Raw genomic sequence first — 16,349 nt, forward strand, 5'->3', positions numbered from 1 at the left:
GCGTTTCCTTTCAGGTGATGGAAATGTTCTGAAATTGACTAGGGTGATAATTACACGTTATCTGTGAATATGCTGAAAACCAGTGAGTTGTAGACATTAAAGGGGTCCATTGTAGAGTATGCGTATTGTATCTTAAACTGTTCAAACAAGTGGATAAATGCATTAAGAGTTTTGCAATGCAAATGAGTTTTTGCAATCCATTCTCTTAAGCATATGAATACTTTCTAGGTACATTGCCCATTTACATAACCTTTTCTTGTTTTTTGTTCAATCAGTCCAAATAGGAATTGAATTACCTTAGGGATATTACAGGCTTCTACATCTCCAAGTTCTCTCAGGATACATTCAAAAAAGGATCTAAAATAAATTTCCCTGCAGGGTATAAACGTACACCTGAGAATTGAATGAACACATCTCATATCTTGTGGTTAGACTGAGAAGAGGCCTCGCGCCCAGCTAGGGCTGCGGGTTCCAACTTCCCACCAGAGCGAAGGGCTTGGGAGGCCATAGGTATTTTTAAAGTATGATATGAGTCGGGGTGGGGAAGCGCTGGGTGGAAGACTCAACACTGTCAACAAAGATCAAAATGGAGCCAGACTACTTATTACATACAGTGAGGTGACTTTTAAGTCTGTATTTGCAAAGAAGGGTCCTAGTTCCTCGAGTGGACTCGCAACACCACACTTCGTTGGAAAACTCGCCAAAGAGAACAAGGTCCAGCTCCCGGGCAGCTCAGACATATAATCTCCGACTCGCTGTCACTCAGGAGCGAGTGGGCGGCGCCCTTAGAACTGTCCAATCAGGATCGGATTCGGGGCAGGTGGGTGGAGCGACGCTGCGCCCCGACCCTGACTTCCTGTCACCTCCACAGTCCTTCCGTTCATGGGCCGCTGCTCTTAAAGGGCCCGCGTTGCTCTGCCGCGGACTCGGTGGCACTGTGACCTGGGCCGAATCGTGGGAAGGACGCTGGGGACCCAGGAAACTTAGAAATGGTGAGAGTTTGGTCCAGGAGGTCCAGAGATGGGGTGGAGTCGCTGGTCGGAACCCGCCGTGGGGGGACCCCCGCCTCCCCGCGGTCGCCTCTGGAGTCTGCGGACCCGAGTCCGCGGGGGCGACGCAGCGTGGGGGCCGGGCGGCAGCCGGGACCCCGGGCGTCCTGTGGTCACTGCGCCCCCCGACTTTGGCCCCGGAGCCTCTCTGGGCAGCTCTGCGCTGGCAGCCCCGCATGTCCTCAGATGGTGTGGTGACCACGGGGAGGGTCATCAGGGACAGTCGTGACTTGGTCTCCGGGGCTCCTGTGTGGGAGGAGCTGTGGGCTGTGGGGTCCCCAGTCCCTCCTTTCTCCCCAGAGGGGACTCCTTTTGCTCCTGAGTTTTCTTTTTTTTTATATAATTTTATTTATTTATTTTTTCCTCCAAAGCCCTAGTAGATAGCTGTATGTCATAGCTGCACATCCTTCTAGTTGCTGTATGTGGGACGCAGCCATAAGGCCGGAGAAGTGGTGCGTCGGTGCGCGCCGGGGATCCGAACCCGGGCCGCCAGCGGCAGCGTGCACGCTAAACCGCCAAGCCACGGGCTGCCCTCGCTCCTGAGTTTTCTAAAGGTTTGGTGAGCAAGGTCTCAAATCGGCCACCATGGCCCCCCCCCAGCTCTTCCTAGGACTGGCTATAAGTCCCTAAATTTCCATATCCCTCCCCACATTCCCAAACGCCATCTTCCCCTCTCCAGTTGATAGCATCATTATCAACTACAAACGGATCCAATATTTTAGTTATCATTTTTCCCGAGTCAGAGGGTGGCTCTTTTATTTTTTATGTTTTTTAGATTTTTCTTTGAAGTATATATATATTTTTTAATTTTTTGTTTATTGCGGTAACATTGGTTTATAACATTGTATAAATTTCAGGTGTACATCATTATACTTCTTTCTGCATGGACTACATCATGATCTCATGTTCACCACCCAAATACTAATTACAGTCCATCACCACACACATGTACCTAATTATCCCTTTCGCCCTCCTCCTTCCCCCTTTCCCCTCTGGTAACCACCAATCCAATCTCTGTCTCTATGTGTTTGTTTCTTGTTATTATCTACTACTTAACGAGTGAGATCATATGGTATTTGACCTTCTCCCTCTGACTTATTTCACTTTGCATAATACCCTCAATGTCCATCCATGTTGTCACAAATGGCTGGATTTCATCATTTCTTATGGCTGAGTAGTATTCCGTTGTGTATATATACCACATCTTCCTTATCCATTCGTCCCTTGACGGGCACTTAGGTTGCTTCCAAGTCTTGGCTATTGTGAATAACGCTGCAGTGAACACAGGGGTGCATGTATCTTTACACATTGGTGTTTTCAAGTTCTTTGGATAAATACCCAGCAGTGGAATAGCTGGATCATATGGTAGTTCTATCCTTAATTTTTTGAGGAATTTTCATACTGTTTTCCATAGTGGCTGCACCAGTTTGCAGTCCCACCAGCAGTGTATGAGAGTTCCCTTCTCTCCACATCCTCTCCAACACATGTTGTTTCCTGTCTTGTTAATTATAGCCATTCTGATGGGCGTGAGGTGATATCTCATTGTAGTTTTGATTTGCATTTCCCTGATAGTTAATGATGTTGAACATCTTTTCACGTGCCTGTTGGCTGTCTGTATATCTTCTTTGGAGAAATGTCTGTTCAGGTCTTTTGCCCATTTTTTAAATTGGGTTGTTAGTTTTTTTGTTGTTGAGATGCATCAGTTCTTTATGTATTTTGGAGATTATCCCCTTATCAGATGTATGGTTTGCAAATATCTTCTCCCAATTGTTAGGTTGTCTTTTCATTTTGTTGATGGTTTCCTTTGCTGTGCAGAAGCTTTTTAGTTTGATGTAGTCCCATTTGTTTATTTTTCTATTGTTTCTCTTGCCCCGTCAGACATGGTGCTTGAAAATATGTTGCTAAGACCGATGTCGAAGAGCGTACTGCCTATGTTTTCTTCTAGAAGTTTAATAGTTTCAGGTCTTACATTCAAGTCTTTAATCCATTTTGAGTTAATTTTTGCGTATAGTGTAAAGTAATGGTCTACTTTCATTTTTTTGCATGTGGCTGTCCAGTTTTCCCAACACCATTTGTTGAAGAGACTTTCCTTTCTCCATTTTATGTTCTTGGCTCTTTTGTCAAAGATTAGCTGTCCATAGATGTGTGGGTTTATTTCTGGGCTTTCGATTCTATTCCACTGATCTGTGTCTGTTTTTGTGCCAGTACCATGCTGTTTTGGTTACTATAGCTTTGTAGTATATTTTGAAATCAGGGAGTATTATACCTCCAGCTTTGTTCTTTTTTCTCGGGATTCCCCTAGCTATACGGGGTCTTTTGTTGTTCCATATAAATTTTAGGATCCTTTGTTCTATTTCTATGAAAAATGTTGTTGGAACTTTGATAGTGATTGCATTGAATCTATAGATTGCTTTAGGAAATATGGACATCTTAACTATGTTGATTCTTCCAATCCAACAGTACGGAATATCTTTCCATTTCTTTGTGTCTTCTTCAATTTCTTTCAGCAATATTTTATAGTTTTCGGTGTACAGATCTTTCACCTCTTTGGTTAAGTTTATTCCTAGGTATTTTATTCTTTTTGTTGCAATTGTAAATGGGATTGTATTCTTAATTTCTCTTTCTGCTACTTCGTTGTTAGTGTATAGAAATGCAACTGATTTTTGTATGTTGATTTTGTATCCTGCAACTTTACCGTATTTGTTTATTACTTCTAAAAGCTTTTTGGTGGATTCTTTAGGGTTTTCTGTATATAAAATCCTGTCATCTGCAAATAGTGACAGTTTCACTTCTTCCTTTCCAATTTGGATCCCTTTTATTTCTTTTTCTTGCCTGATTGCTCTGGCTAGGACTTCCAATACTATGTTAAATAGGAGTGGTGAGAGTGGGCATCCTTGTCTGTTTCCTGTTCTTAAAGGGATAGCTTTCAGTTTTTCACCATTGAGGATGATATTAGCTGTGGGTTTGTCATATATGGCCTTTATTATGTTGAGGTACTTTCCTTCTATACCCATTTTATTCAGAGTTTTTATCATAAATGGATGCTGTATCTTGTCAAATGCTTTCTCAGCATCTATTGAGATGATTATGTGATTTTTATTCTTCATTTTATTAATGTGGTGTATCACATTGATTGATTTGCGAATGTTGAACCATCCCTGCATCCCTTGAATAAATCCCACCTGATCATGGTGTATAATCTTTTTAATGTATTGTTTGCGATTTGCTAGTATTTTGTTGAGGATTTTTGCATCGGTGTTCATCAGTGATATTGGCCTGTAAGAGGGTGGCTCTTTTACACGGGTTTATTCCTTGTTTGTAGATGTTTTACTTGAGAATGTAGGGGAGGAAAACATATCCTCTACCCTCTAGGTCCTTCTGGCTGGGGTACGAATTAAATTGATGTGAGACAGAATAACAGGAGAAAAATCAAACAAAGCTTTATATCATGTATACATGGGAAAGACCGAGGAAAAACTCAGTAACTCGCCAAAATGGTGGGGGCTCTCATCTTAAATACCATCTTCAGCTAAAGACAAAGGAGGATGCTGGGGGTGGGAGGAGTCAGTTATAGGAGATTACCAGAAAAGCACAGTAAACAAGAGTAAGGTTACTATGCAGATTTAAGTCCTTGCTGATAAGAGTTTCTCAAGATAAGGTCATCCCCACTTTTTCCTGGTACTAAGAGGGAGATACCTTTACAAGTTGAGATTTCCCTTACCCTTTGTAAGAGACATTTACATTTGTAAGTTCTCTGTTCAGAGCTTCTCCCATGTCTGTAGTTTTTAAAAGTAACCAACCCAAAATATTCCTCATGCCAAAGAGACACACTTTGGGGTGGCCAATTCTGATCCCCCACAAGAGAAAAGTAGGAAAAAACCACCTGCAACTATATTGTATGAAATCGTTCTGCCTCTCCTCCCAGGTTGTGTCCTGGGCATGGATATTCAATTATAAGTCCTGTGGGTGGAGGTTCCTCTTGGCAAACTTTTCTGGGTGATCCGTCCTGTCAGCACTGCCCCTTCCTGGGTTTGTCACCATAAAAAGATATATTCATTTAAATTTAGTCTCAGGTTTTCAATGAATAAAAATCTACTTAATCGATACAGCTTGAAAGACGATATAAAATATTTCCAATGAGGGAAGAAAGAGGTGAATTTCAGAAAAAATAAAATATTCCAGTGTTGCTTTGTCCGATTTAAAATTTGTTTTTTTTTTGCCCTCCCCAGAGCACGATAGCAACATTCTGATGTGTGTTCTTGTTTATTTTGGGTGAGTTCAAATGGATTTCCAGGCTTAGACTTGCAGACCTGAAGTGTTCAGGTATGATTTTTTTTTTAATTTTATTTATTTATTTTTTCCCCCAAAACCCCAGTAGATACTTGTATGTCATAGCTGCACATCCTTCTAGTTGCGGTAAGTGGGATGCGGCCTCAGCATGGCCAGACAAGCGGTGCGTCGGTGCGCACCCGGGATCCGAACCTGGGCTGCCAGCTGCGGAGCGCGTGCACTTAATCGCTAAGCCACGGGGCCGGCCCTCAAGTATGATTAATAGTTTATAAAATAATTTGTTGTCAGGGAAATAATAATTGATATCTTTTTTTTTGCCCAGAATGCAATACATTCTTGTGGGGTTTCTTGCCGAGCCAGCAAATTGCCATAAAATTTTCTTTCATCATTTCCACATAAAGACTGGTTTGAGTGTTTTAGTTGGATTGTTCAAACACTGGGTTTATATCATTTAAAATATCAATGGTGGTCCAAAAAAAACTCCAGTGAGAGCAGAGGCCTGAGGACAGTGGATCTAAGCTAAGGCCCCCTTGGGCCTGCAAAGGGAAGACTTGAAGGCCCAGTTGTTCTTCCTGGAGAGCCTCTCCCTGCAGGTGTCCTGCCTGCTCACACCCCCCATGGAAGGAGCCTCTATACTGAGAGGAGCTGCAGAGCCCTGGAAAGCTGGGGGTGCACGTGCACATGGGGGTGGGGAGGTGATGCCCTTTCTGAGGTTGTAACTGTGATTTCCTTGGACCTACTTCTAGACGTAAATTGGAGTTTTACATCCACAGTGTAGGTGCACTCAGAGTGTTATTTGTTTACATTGAGAAAGTCTGTGAAAGTCAGGAGTTCTGTGTTCTGGATTAGGGTCCATTAATTTGGGAGTTGATTTGGGTCAGAACCTTAAACTGAATCCGGCTGAGTTTTCCTCATTGTAAGAATGGAAGACTGAGAGAGGGAGTATTTACGTTATTCCCTAGGGAGGGGAGGGGGCGTGGAGCTCCCAGAGTTAATTCCTGTGGCTGCTCAGGTGCCCTGCCTTCCCTTCTCCACCAGGGACTGACCCACTCCAGGGGTTCGATCTCAACCGGCAGTCAGGCAAATGGAACCTTCTGAGTGTGGCTTTCCTTCTGTCTTGTGGGAAGCAGGCTGCTCATCTGTGCTGATTCCAATATTTGTGTTTCTTTCCTTTGGATTCCTTTATCGATTGAATAGTGCAGCCCTTTGGCTCTAGTTTCCCTTAGCACTTGGGCCCTGAAGCTGTACATTGATTGAGAGATAGAATGTGCAGAAATAAGGAAATTCTGGAAACAAATAGAATTTCTGTTTCATTTAGGCAAGAGAACCTCAAGATGTGAGGTGAATGTATTGGAGTTCTCAGGTACATATTTCATTTTTAGGTCAGTTTTTGTTTGTGCATGTCCCTAGAGAACATAGAAACTTAAAAGGCTAAAGCATTTTGAATTCCTATTTTAATTGACGTGAGGGAGACTTCTGAAAGCTTATGTAAATCTTTGAAAATCCAATGGTTTCAAGTTAACCCCTCTAAGGGGTTAAACTCAAACCCCTATTGCTTTATAATATGCTGCTTATTCCTGAAAATATCCCAGTGTGAGATAGAGGGGAAGGACAAACTAGGATGCCGCATGTCCATTTAGTTAGAAAGAGATTTGAAAATTTTCATTTTGAGTGGTTTACACTTTTGTAACTGATAGTGTTTAAGGAATTAAATTTTAGAATGGTTTCCTATGTACAAAAGTTAAAATTAAAGACTGTTAAATGGTACAATATAGTATACATAAAATTCTGTTTATTTGAACATCTGTAAAATGGCAAAGTCTAACTTAAGACTCACTGCCAACATATCCTAGTCCCCTCCAGTGCTGTTACTCGTCACCCCCAAATACAGGTTGATAATTTCCTGAGCCTCCTGTTAGTGTTTCTTTATATAAATCAATTGAGAATGCATGTTTTTCTTACCCACTTTGTCCTTGTAGTGAGCAGTCAGACTCCACAGTTTGGATGACGCTCACAAGCTTCAGCCCCACCCCACCCTCTTCCCCTTGTGCCCCCACCTGGACAAGCTGATGAGAACGCCTGGGTGTTCTCTCCTCTGGAGCAGGCAGGAGATGCCACCACACAAGCCCCTGCCTGTGTGCAGAACTCTTGCCCCGGCCCCACCCCCAAGCCCAGTGCACACCCAGGCCAGGCTCCATTCCTTGCTTTCTGAGCCCTTCCAGAGCTGCTTGAGAGGCTGACCTGCCCTCCCCCTCAGACCTTTGTTATGTGAGTCCTAAGCCTTTTCCTACCCCGTGTGTGTGTGTGTGTGTGTGTGTGTGTGTGTGTGTCGCGCGTGTGCCACCCTGGCATCAATCTCAACAAGGGACCCCCCCCTGCAGTGACCACAACAGTTGGTGCCCTGAGCAGCGTGCCCAGACATGACCCCCACCCGTGGGTCTGTCTTCTGCTCTGACTTGCTCACCTGCTCTGCTGCCTGGTGGCGGCCTGCACTGTGGGCTGCTGCTTGCTGGGGAGCCTGTGCTGTGAGCTGTGCTGCCCCGTGTTGCAGTGTTGACCCATCAAGCCTCAGTGCTAGGTTCAGCTGAGCAGAGTTGGCAGTTCGAAGAATTAATAGGCATTTGGGAGCAGGACTACGGGATTTGAGCCTCCTTAAATGAGTCCTGGGTCATTGTCTTTGCTGGGATTTATCTGTGTGTTAGAGTGAAGCTGTGACAGAGGCTGTGTTGGCCTGACATACCCCAGGGATGGGGGTAGACAGGGACTGTACTCTGTGCAAGCAGAGGGCCCATCGGGTGGTCACTCTAGAAAGAGCAGTCATTTAAAAAAGAGAAGACAGGGGGAAGGCAGGCAGTAGGTGGTGGGCTGAGCACACTCCTAACACCAGAGGGCTCACCAGGACCCTTAAGTACCTCTGATGCTGCTGCTGCTGCCTCTGCTGCCACAAAGATCCTGACCCTCAGGGTGATAAGGGACAACAGCCCTGGATCCCCTGTGGCACAAGTTATTAGTTCAAACCTGACTTAAGCCCAGGGTTAAAGCCCTAAAAAGCAACCAGTTGTCATGGAGGAGTCTCCTAACACTGATGGCACTGTTTTGAGGCTCTTGGGTGGAAAAAATTTATAAATACCGGGATAGAGACCCACTTCCTCCCCTGAAGTGTATCCCATGAGGAAGAAAACAAAACAGGAAAGATCAGGAGGAAGGAAACAATAAATACAACACTGAAATAAAGGTCCACAATTTGCATCAAATGGAAAATCAAAATATTCTAAAGAATTTACATAACAAAACAGATAAAGGTACAATGCTTGGTATTTGGGCTTCTACAACATAGGTTCTGAATTAATTTTGCTATCTAATGTAATATACTAATTCAGAAACCTTCAAACAGTTAATCAATACTAGGCGACAAACTACAGTTATACCTGGGATCCCACTAAATGTAAGGAAGGTGCCCCTGATCTTAGAGGTGTTAATAAATATAATATATAGGACAAAGAGGACAAATATCTCATCTTTAACCAGCAGAACTATGGTCTTGCCTAAATTCTCCATGGTCATAACACCCACTGTCCTAAAATATCCCATAGTGAGCTGGAAAGCTCTGAACCAATGATCAAGATTAAAATTAAGTGAAATCCTTGCCACTTAACAAATTGGCTTGACAAACTGGGACTCCAGTGACCTTACCCCAGAAATGAAGTAGTTAGTATGGTCTAATGTAAATTACCCAGGGCCTTGAAGGATAGAAAACTGTATAGAAAATCTAATTCGTAAAGGGTTGATTATTCCCAGTGCTTCTTTTAACAGCCCAATTTGTCCTGTTATTAAACCTGGAAAGAATGAGTAACACCTCAGAGTGGTTTACCTCAACTTGAGGCTGTGGTTGCACCACACAGACCTCTATACCCAGTCCCCAACAGTGTGGAAATTACTGACTACAACCAATCAGCAATTGATAAACAGCCTGCTCTCACAGATTTGGCTAAGTCTGTTCTGTCAGTGCCTATGTCAACAGACTCTCAGCTGCACTTGGCCTTCCCCTCTGAAGGTACGCGATGCACCTTTACTGGGTTCTCCTCATGGATCTTCAACAGCTGTGCCCTCCCACACAGTCCTTGCAGCAGGATCTGCCCTGCATCCTGGTTTCTCCAAGAACACAGGTATGATGTACATTAATGACATCTCCTCTGAGGACATTTAAGATATGCACATATTGAAAAAAAGAGCTCAAAAAAGTGCATGGGACGTTGCTCCACATATAATATGAGGCCCTGACAACTTTGTTAAACTTCTGGAAGTTACTGGATAATGTGAGACCCACTCCTTCTCTGACACCTTGAAGAAGTAGCTATTGTTCCCCTCGGCACCCCCAACATCTACTAGATTCTTTTGTTATTCCAGAGTTAACATGTTTCTTATATAAAAATTTTACTTGAGCCCATTTGTGCTGTTACTTGCAAATTTGCCACCTTGAATGGGCACCTCCAGCACAAAAGTCTGGAGAGTCTCTTCAAATTGTCATACAACCAACACTCTTGTTCGTGCCCTCAGAGACTCTTTCACTATCAAGCCTTCAGTGACCTTCTCTCATGCCTCCTGGGGGACCCATGATGGCCTTACGTTGTCCATAGGTTTCTGATGCAGGAACCTGCCCTAGGCCCCACACTGTATGCCATTACAGCTGCAGTGACGTATGCTTGTGAGGCTATCCTGAAAGCAGATGGCCCTGAGCATGGGACCATCTATCCAGCAGGCCATTTTGACTTAGGACCTGGAAATAGCACCCCAAGAGCTCAGCATGGCCACCAAGACCCGCTGGTGATATGATGGACCCAAACCTGGCCCTCTCGGATATCCAGCCTGCAGGAGAGAGTAGTCTTCCCTGTCCTCAGTCTACTGCCTGGTGCCATGGTGTTGAAGGAGGTCACCCCTTTCCCAGAACCCCAGGCTCCCTGGGGACATTTTTAGGACACTGAGTGAAAAGCAATGGGAGTTCATAGACTTTAGGGACAGCACCACATTTGTACACACGGAGCTCAGGCAGAGTTGCTGCTTTTCATGTCTTAATTGGGACATCTCTGATGAAGGACTGGACACAAGGGTCATCACACTGACCATACATCCAGCAGTCATCTTAGCACCGACCAACAATTGGCTCCAGCTGCGGACGTTACAGACTGTGGGTGATTCCCAGAGGGTTGCCCCTTTGTGGTAAAAGAACTCCAGGAATCTCTTGCTTCACAGTTACCTGCAATAGAAATCAAAATCACACTTGTCTCTACACATATGAAGGCCACACACAAAGGCTGGCCAAGACACTCTTTATCCTCGTGGAAGTTCCAGACACTACTGATAGTAACAAAGGCACTCATTTCACTTCTCAGAATATACAGTACTGGGCTCTAAACAAGGCATTCAGTGGAAGTTTCTCCTCTCTTCAGGGTCTCAGGGTACAGGCCTCATAGAGCACCGTTATGGCTTATTGAAATCACTTCAAATTCAGTGAATGAAAGATGGTCTGTTTCTGTCATGAGTCAGTCATCAGGGGTGAATAGTAATACATCTGTCTCTGTCTTTTTTCTCCTAGTGGACTTGACTTTTTTTTAAGAGCAGTTTTAGGTTTACAGAAAACTTGATCAGAAAGTACAGAGATTTCCCACATGACCCCTCTGCCTCCACACAAGTTGCCCTATATTTTACATCCTGTATTACTGTGGTACATTTGTTACATTTGATGAGCCAGTTTGATATGTGAATGTTCATAGTTTACATTAGAGTTCACTCTGTCTTATACAATCTCTAGGCTTTGGCTAATGTAGAATGACATGTCTCCATCATTTCTGGATCGTATGGAATACTTGCATTGTCCTAAAAATGTCCTGTGCTCCAGCTATTCATTAGTCCTTCCCTCCCCCAAATCCCTGGCAATGAATGATGTTTCATTTCAGTATCTTATACCTTTATCTTTTCCAGACTGTCACATGCTTGGAATCTTACAGTGTATAGCCTTGTCATATTGGCTTCTTTCACTTAGCTATATGATCTTAAAGTTTCTCCATGTCTTTGTGGCTTGATAACCTCATTTCTCTTCATCACTGAAGAATACTTCATCCTATGGATGTACCAGTGATTGTTTATTCATTTGCCTGTTGAAATTATCCTGGTTACATCTAGGTCCTGACAATTCTGCATAAAGCTCCTATAAACATTCCTGTGCAGGGTTTTTTGTGAACATCAGTTTTCAACTTATTTGGGTAAATTTGAAGAAATGTGATTGTTGCATTGTGTGGTAAGAGTAGGCTTCCTTTTAAGAAACTGGCTTTCTTCCAAAGCAGGCATAGCTTTCTCCATTCCCACCAGCTGTGAGGGAGGGGTCCTGTTCTCCACCTTCCCCATGGTTTGATGTTCACAGTGTTTTCATTTCAGCCACTGTAACAAGTGTCTGCTGATACCTTATTCTTCTTCTATTTGCAATTTCCTGTTGCCATATGATTTGGGGCATCTTTTCCTGTGCTTGTTTACCATCTGTGTGTCACTAAAGGAGTGTGTGTTCAAATCTTTTGCCCATTTTTTTTTTTTTTTTGAGGAAGATCAGCCCTGAGCTAACATCCATGCTAATCCTCCTCTTTTTGCTAAGGAAGACCAGCTCTGAGCTAACATCTATTGCCAATCCTCCTCCTTTTTTTTTCCCCCAAAGCCCCAGTAGATAGTTGTATGTCATAGCTGCACATCCTTCTAGTTGCTGTATGTGGGACACGGCCTCAGCATGGCCGGAGAAGCGGTGCGTCGGTGTGCGCCCGGGATCTGAACCCGGGCCGCAGGTAGCGGAGCGCGCGCACTTAACCGCTAAGCCACGGGGCCAGCCCTCTTTTGCCCATTTTTAACTAGGTTGTCTGTCTTCTTTTTGTTGAGTTTTAAGAGTTCTTTGAATGTTTTGGGTTCCAGTCCTTTATCAGATGAAGTGATTATCAAAGATTTTTTGTCCTTTTGTGGCTCATGTTTTCATTCTCTTAACATTGTGTTTCACTAAGTGGAAGCTTTTAATTTTAATGAAGTCAAATTTATTTTTTTCTATCTTGGATCTTGCTTTTGGTGTTGTATCTAAAAATTAATCATCAAACCCAAAGTCACCTAGATTTTCTTTTTTATCTTTTAGGAGTGTTGTAGATTTACATTTTATACTAAGATCTATGATTCATTTTGAATTAATTTTTGTGAAAAATGTAAAGTCTGTGTCTAGATTCTTCTTTTTTGCAGGTGGACAGCTAGTTTTTCTGGCATTATTTGTTGAAAACACTATGTTTTCCCATTGAATTGCCTTTGGTCCTTTGTCAAAGATGAGTTCACTATATTTGTGTGGATCTCTAGGAAAGCAATTGACATTTGTTTATTAGCATTTTATCTTTCAACCTCCCTCTATGCTCTTCTTAGTCAAGCAGTTTTCTTTGTCATTGGGGATTTTTTGAGATTTTCTCCATAGACAATCTTATACTAGGGAACAGTTTTATTTCCTGCTTCCCAAACTATGTACCTTTTATTTCCTTTTCATGTCTAGTTGTATCAACTGACAATCCAGTAAAAGTTTGACTAAGAGTGGTGGGAGAGGACATCCTTGCCTTCTTGATGTTACCAGAAAGCACCTAGTCCTTTCAGTGTAGTCCACTAACATTAAACAAGAGCACAGCTGGTGTAGAGGTAGGTGTCGGCTGAGGGGAAGCATCCTCTAGTCCAGTGATTGGGTCTCAATCTTTTAGTGTGCCTATTTGCCGAGACTTGACCTCCTGTGATGTAATAAGGAAGATATTTGGTCTTTGACCTCAGTTCCTAGCAAAAACCTGTTGAAGCCCTTAGGATTACTTGAGTGATAATGGTGATCGAATGTCTTTTGTTTTAATGAGGCAACTTTTGGCCAGCTCCCAGATGCCTTCTGGAGGGGGGTTGGACACCAGAAACACCAAGCCCTGATTAGAGGCTTGGACCTTTCCGTCCCAGCCCCTGTGGAGAGGAGGGGGGCTGAAGTCTGAGTTGACCCATGGCCAGTGATTTAATAAGTTGTGCCCATGTAATGAAACCACCATCAGCTCAGACACATAATCTTCGTCCCGCTGTCACTCAGGAGCAGGTGGGCGGGGCCATTAGAACTGTCCAATCAGGGTCGGCTCCGGGGCAGGTGGGTGGGGCGACGCTCCGCCGCGAGTCCCGACTTCCCGCTCGCTCCACAGTCCTTCCGGTCAGGGGCCGCTGCCCTTAAAGGCGCCACGTTGCCTTGGCACCTACTCGACTCTGTCTCGCTGTGACCTGTGCCTAATCGTAGGAAGGACGCGGGGGACCCAGGGAACTTGGAAATGGTGAGAGTTTGGGCCGGGGGTCCGGAGACGGGAAGGAGGAACGGCTGGTTGAATACGGCCACTGCGGTACCCGGCCTCCCCGCGGTCACCTCCGGAGTCTGCGGACCCGAGTCCGCGGGGGCGCCGCTCGGACCTCAGTCCCCTCCGGCCGCAGCGTGGGGGCCGGGCCGGCAGCCGGGACCCCGGGCGTCCTGTGGTCACTGCGCGCGGCGACTTCGGCCCCGGAGCCTCTCTGGGCAGCTCTGCGCCCGCAGCCCCGCGTGTCCCCAGATGGTGCGGTGACCACGGGGGGGACATCAGGGACAGTCGTGATTCGGTCTCCGGGGCTCCTGCGTGGAAGGAGCTGTGGTCTGTGGGGTCCCCAGTCCCTCCTTTCTCCCCAGAGGGGACTCGTTTCCTCCTGAGTTTTCCAAATGTTTGGGGAGCAGGATCTCAAATCCATGCCCTGGCCCCCGCTCCCCTGCTCTCCCTAGGACTGGCAATAAATCCCTAAATTTCCAAATCCCTCGCGTCCCCAAACACCAACTTGCCTTCGCCGATTCACAGCATCATAATCAACTACAAACAGACCCAATATTTTAGTTGTGGATTCTTTTTGCATAGTCAACGGGTGGCTCTTTTAAAAGGGTTTATTCCTTGTTGTTGATGTTTTACTTGAGAGAAAAGTAGCAAATAACCACCTGGAACTGTGTTGTCCGAAATTCTCTGCCTCTCCTCCCAGGATGTGTCCTGGGCACAGACATTCCATCGTAAGGCCTGTGGGTGGAGGTTCCTCTTGGCAAACTTTTCTGGGTGATCCGTCTGTCGGCACTGCCCCTTCCTGGGTGTGTCACCTTGGAAAGATATATTCACTTCAATTTAGTCTCAGTTTTTCAATGGATAAAAATTTATTTAATCAATACAGCTTGAAAGACTATAAAATATCTACAAAGAGGAAAGAAAGAGGTGAGTTTCAGAAAAAAAATTCCAGTTTTACATTACATGATTTAAAAATTATCTTTTTTCCTTTCCTGAGCACAATAGTAACATTCTGATGTGTGTTCTTGTATTTTGGGTGAGTTCAAATGGATTTCCAGGGCTTAGACGTGCAGACCTGAGGTGTTCAAGTGTGATTAATAGTTTATACAAAATTTTCTTGTCATAGAAATAATACTTAACATCTTTTTTTCCCCAGAACGCATTACATTCTTGTGAGCTTTTTTGTTGAGACAGCAAAGTGCAATACAGTTTTCTTCCCTCATTTCCACATAAAGGCTGGTTTGAGTGTTGTACCTGGATTGTTCAAACGCTGGGTTTGTGTATTTAAAATATCAATGGTGGTCCACTAAAACTCCAGTGGGGGCAGAGGCCTGGGGGCAGTGGATCTAAGCTAAGGCCCCCTTGGGCCTGCAAAGGGAAGTAGTTCAAGGCCCAGTTGTTCTTCTTGGGGAGCCTCCCCCTGCAGGTGCCCTGCCTGCTCACACCCCCACGGAAGGAGCCTTCATACTGAGAGGAGCTGCAGAGCCCTGGAAAGCTGGGGGTGCACGTGCACATGGGGGTGGGGAGGTGATGCCCTTTCTGAGGTTGTAGCTGTGGTTTCCTTGGACCTACTTCTAGGCGTAAGTTGGAGTTTTGTGTTCATACTGTAGGTGCACTCAGTATAACTTGTTTGCATTGAGAAAGTCTGTGAAATCAGGAGTTCTGTGTCCTGGATTAGGGTCCATTGATTTGGAAGTTCACTTGGATCAGAACCTTAAACTGACTCCAGCTGAATTTTCCTCATTGTGAGAGGGGAAGCCTGAGGGAGGGAACATTTGCATTATTCCCTGGGGAGGGGAGGGCGTGTGGAGCTCCCAGAGTTCACTCCTGTGGCTGCTCAGGTGCCCCACCCTCCTTCACCAGGGACTGACCCACTCCAGGGGTTCTGTCTCAACCAGGAGGGTCAGGAATATGGAAGCTTCTGAGTGTGGCTTTCCTTCTGTCCTGTGGGAAGCGGGCTGCTTATCTGTGCTGATTCCAATATTTGTGTTTCTTTCCTTTGGATTCCTTTATCGATTGAATAGTGCAGCCCTTTGGCTCTAGTTTCCCTTAGCACTTGGGCCCTGAAACTGTAAGTTGATTGAGAGATAGGATGTGAGGACAGCAAATCGAATTTTTGTTCCATTTATGCAAGGGAACCTCAAGATGTCAGATGAATTTTTTGAAGTCCTCAGGTACATATTTCATTTTTAGATCAGTTTTTGTATGTGCATGTCCCCAGAGAACGTAGAAATTTAAAAGGCTAAAGCAGTTGAATTCCTGTTTTAATTGATGTGAGGGAGATTTCTGAAAGCTTATGTAAATCTTTAAAAATCCTACAATGTTTAAGTGGCTAACCTCAAACTCCTGTTGTGTTATAATATGCTGCTTATTCCTCAAAATACCCCCTGTGTGAGATACAGGGGAAGGACAAACTAGGATGCTGTATGTCCTTTTAGTTACAAAGAGATTTGAAAAATTTCATTTTGAATGGTTTACACTTTTGTAGCCAATAGTGTTTAAAGGAATTACATCTTAGTATGGTTTCCTGTGTACAAAAGTTAAAATTAAATAAAAGACTGTTAAATAGTAAATATAGTATACATAAATTTGTCTGTTTATTTGAAATAAATCTGTAAGATGGCAGTCTCCCTTAAGA

At 44.3% G+C, this 16,349-nt stretch overlaps 1 protein-coding gene across 1 annotated transcript in view; it reads left to right on the plus strand.

The window, feature by feature from the left end:
* Positions 1-902: 902 nt before the first annotated feature.
* Positions 903-16,349, plus strand: part of LOC131394539 (zinc finger protein 709-like) — a 212,571-nt gene continuing 197,124 nt past the window's right edge. The window contains exon 1 of the mRNA XM_058525923.1: positions 903-992. Coding sequence (XP_058381906.1) covers positions 990-992 — 3 coding nt within the window. The 5' untranslated portion in view covers positions 903-989. The remainder of the gene's footprint in view (positions 993-16,349) is intronic.

The sequence above is a fragment of the Diceros bicornis genome, chromosome 30 (assembly GCF_020826845.1).
Source record: "Diceros bicornis minor isolate mBicDic1 chromosome 30, mDicBic1.mat.cur, whole genome shotgun sequence".
In the NCBI taxonomy this organism is placed as follows: domain Eukaryota; kingdom Metazoa; phylum Chordata; class Mammalia; order Perissodactyla; family Rhinocerotidae; genus Diceros; species Diceros bicornis.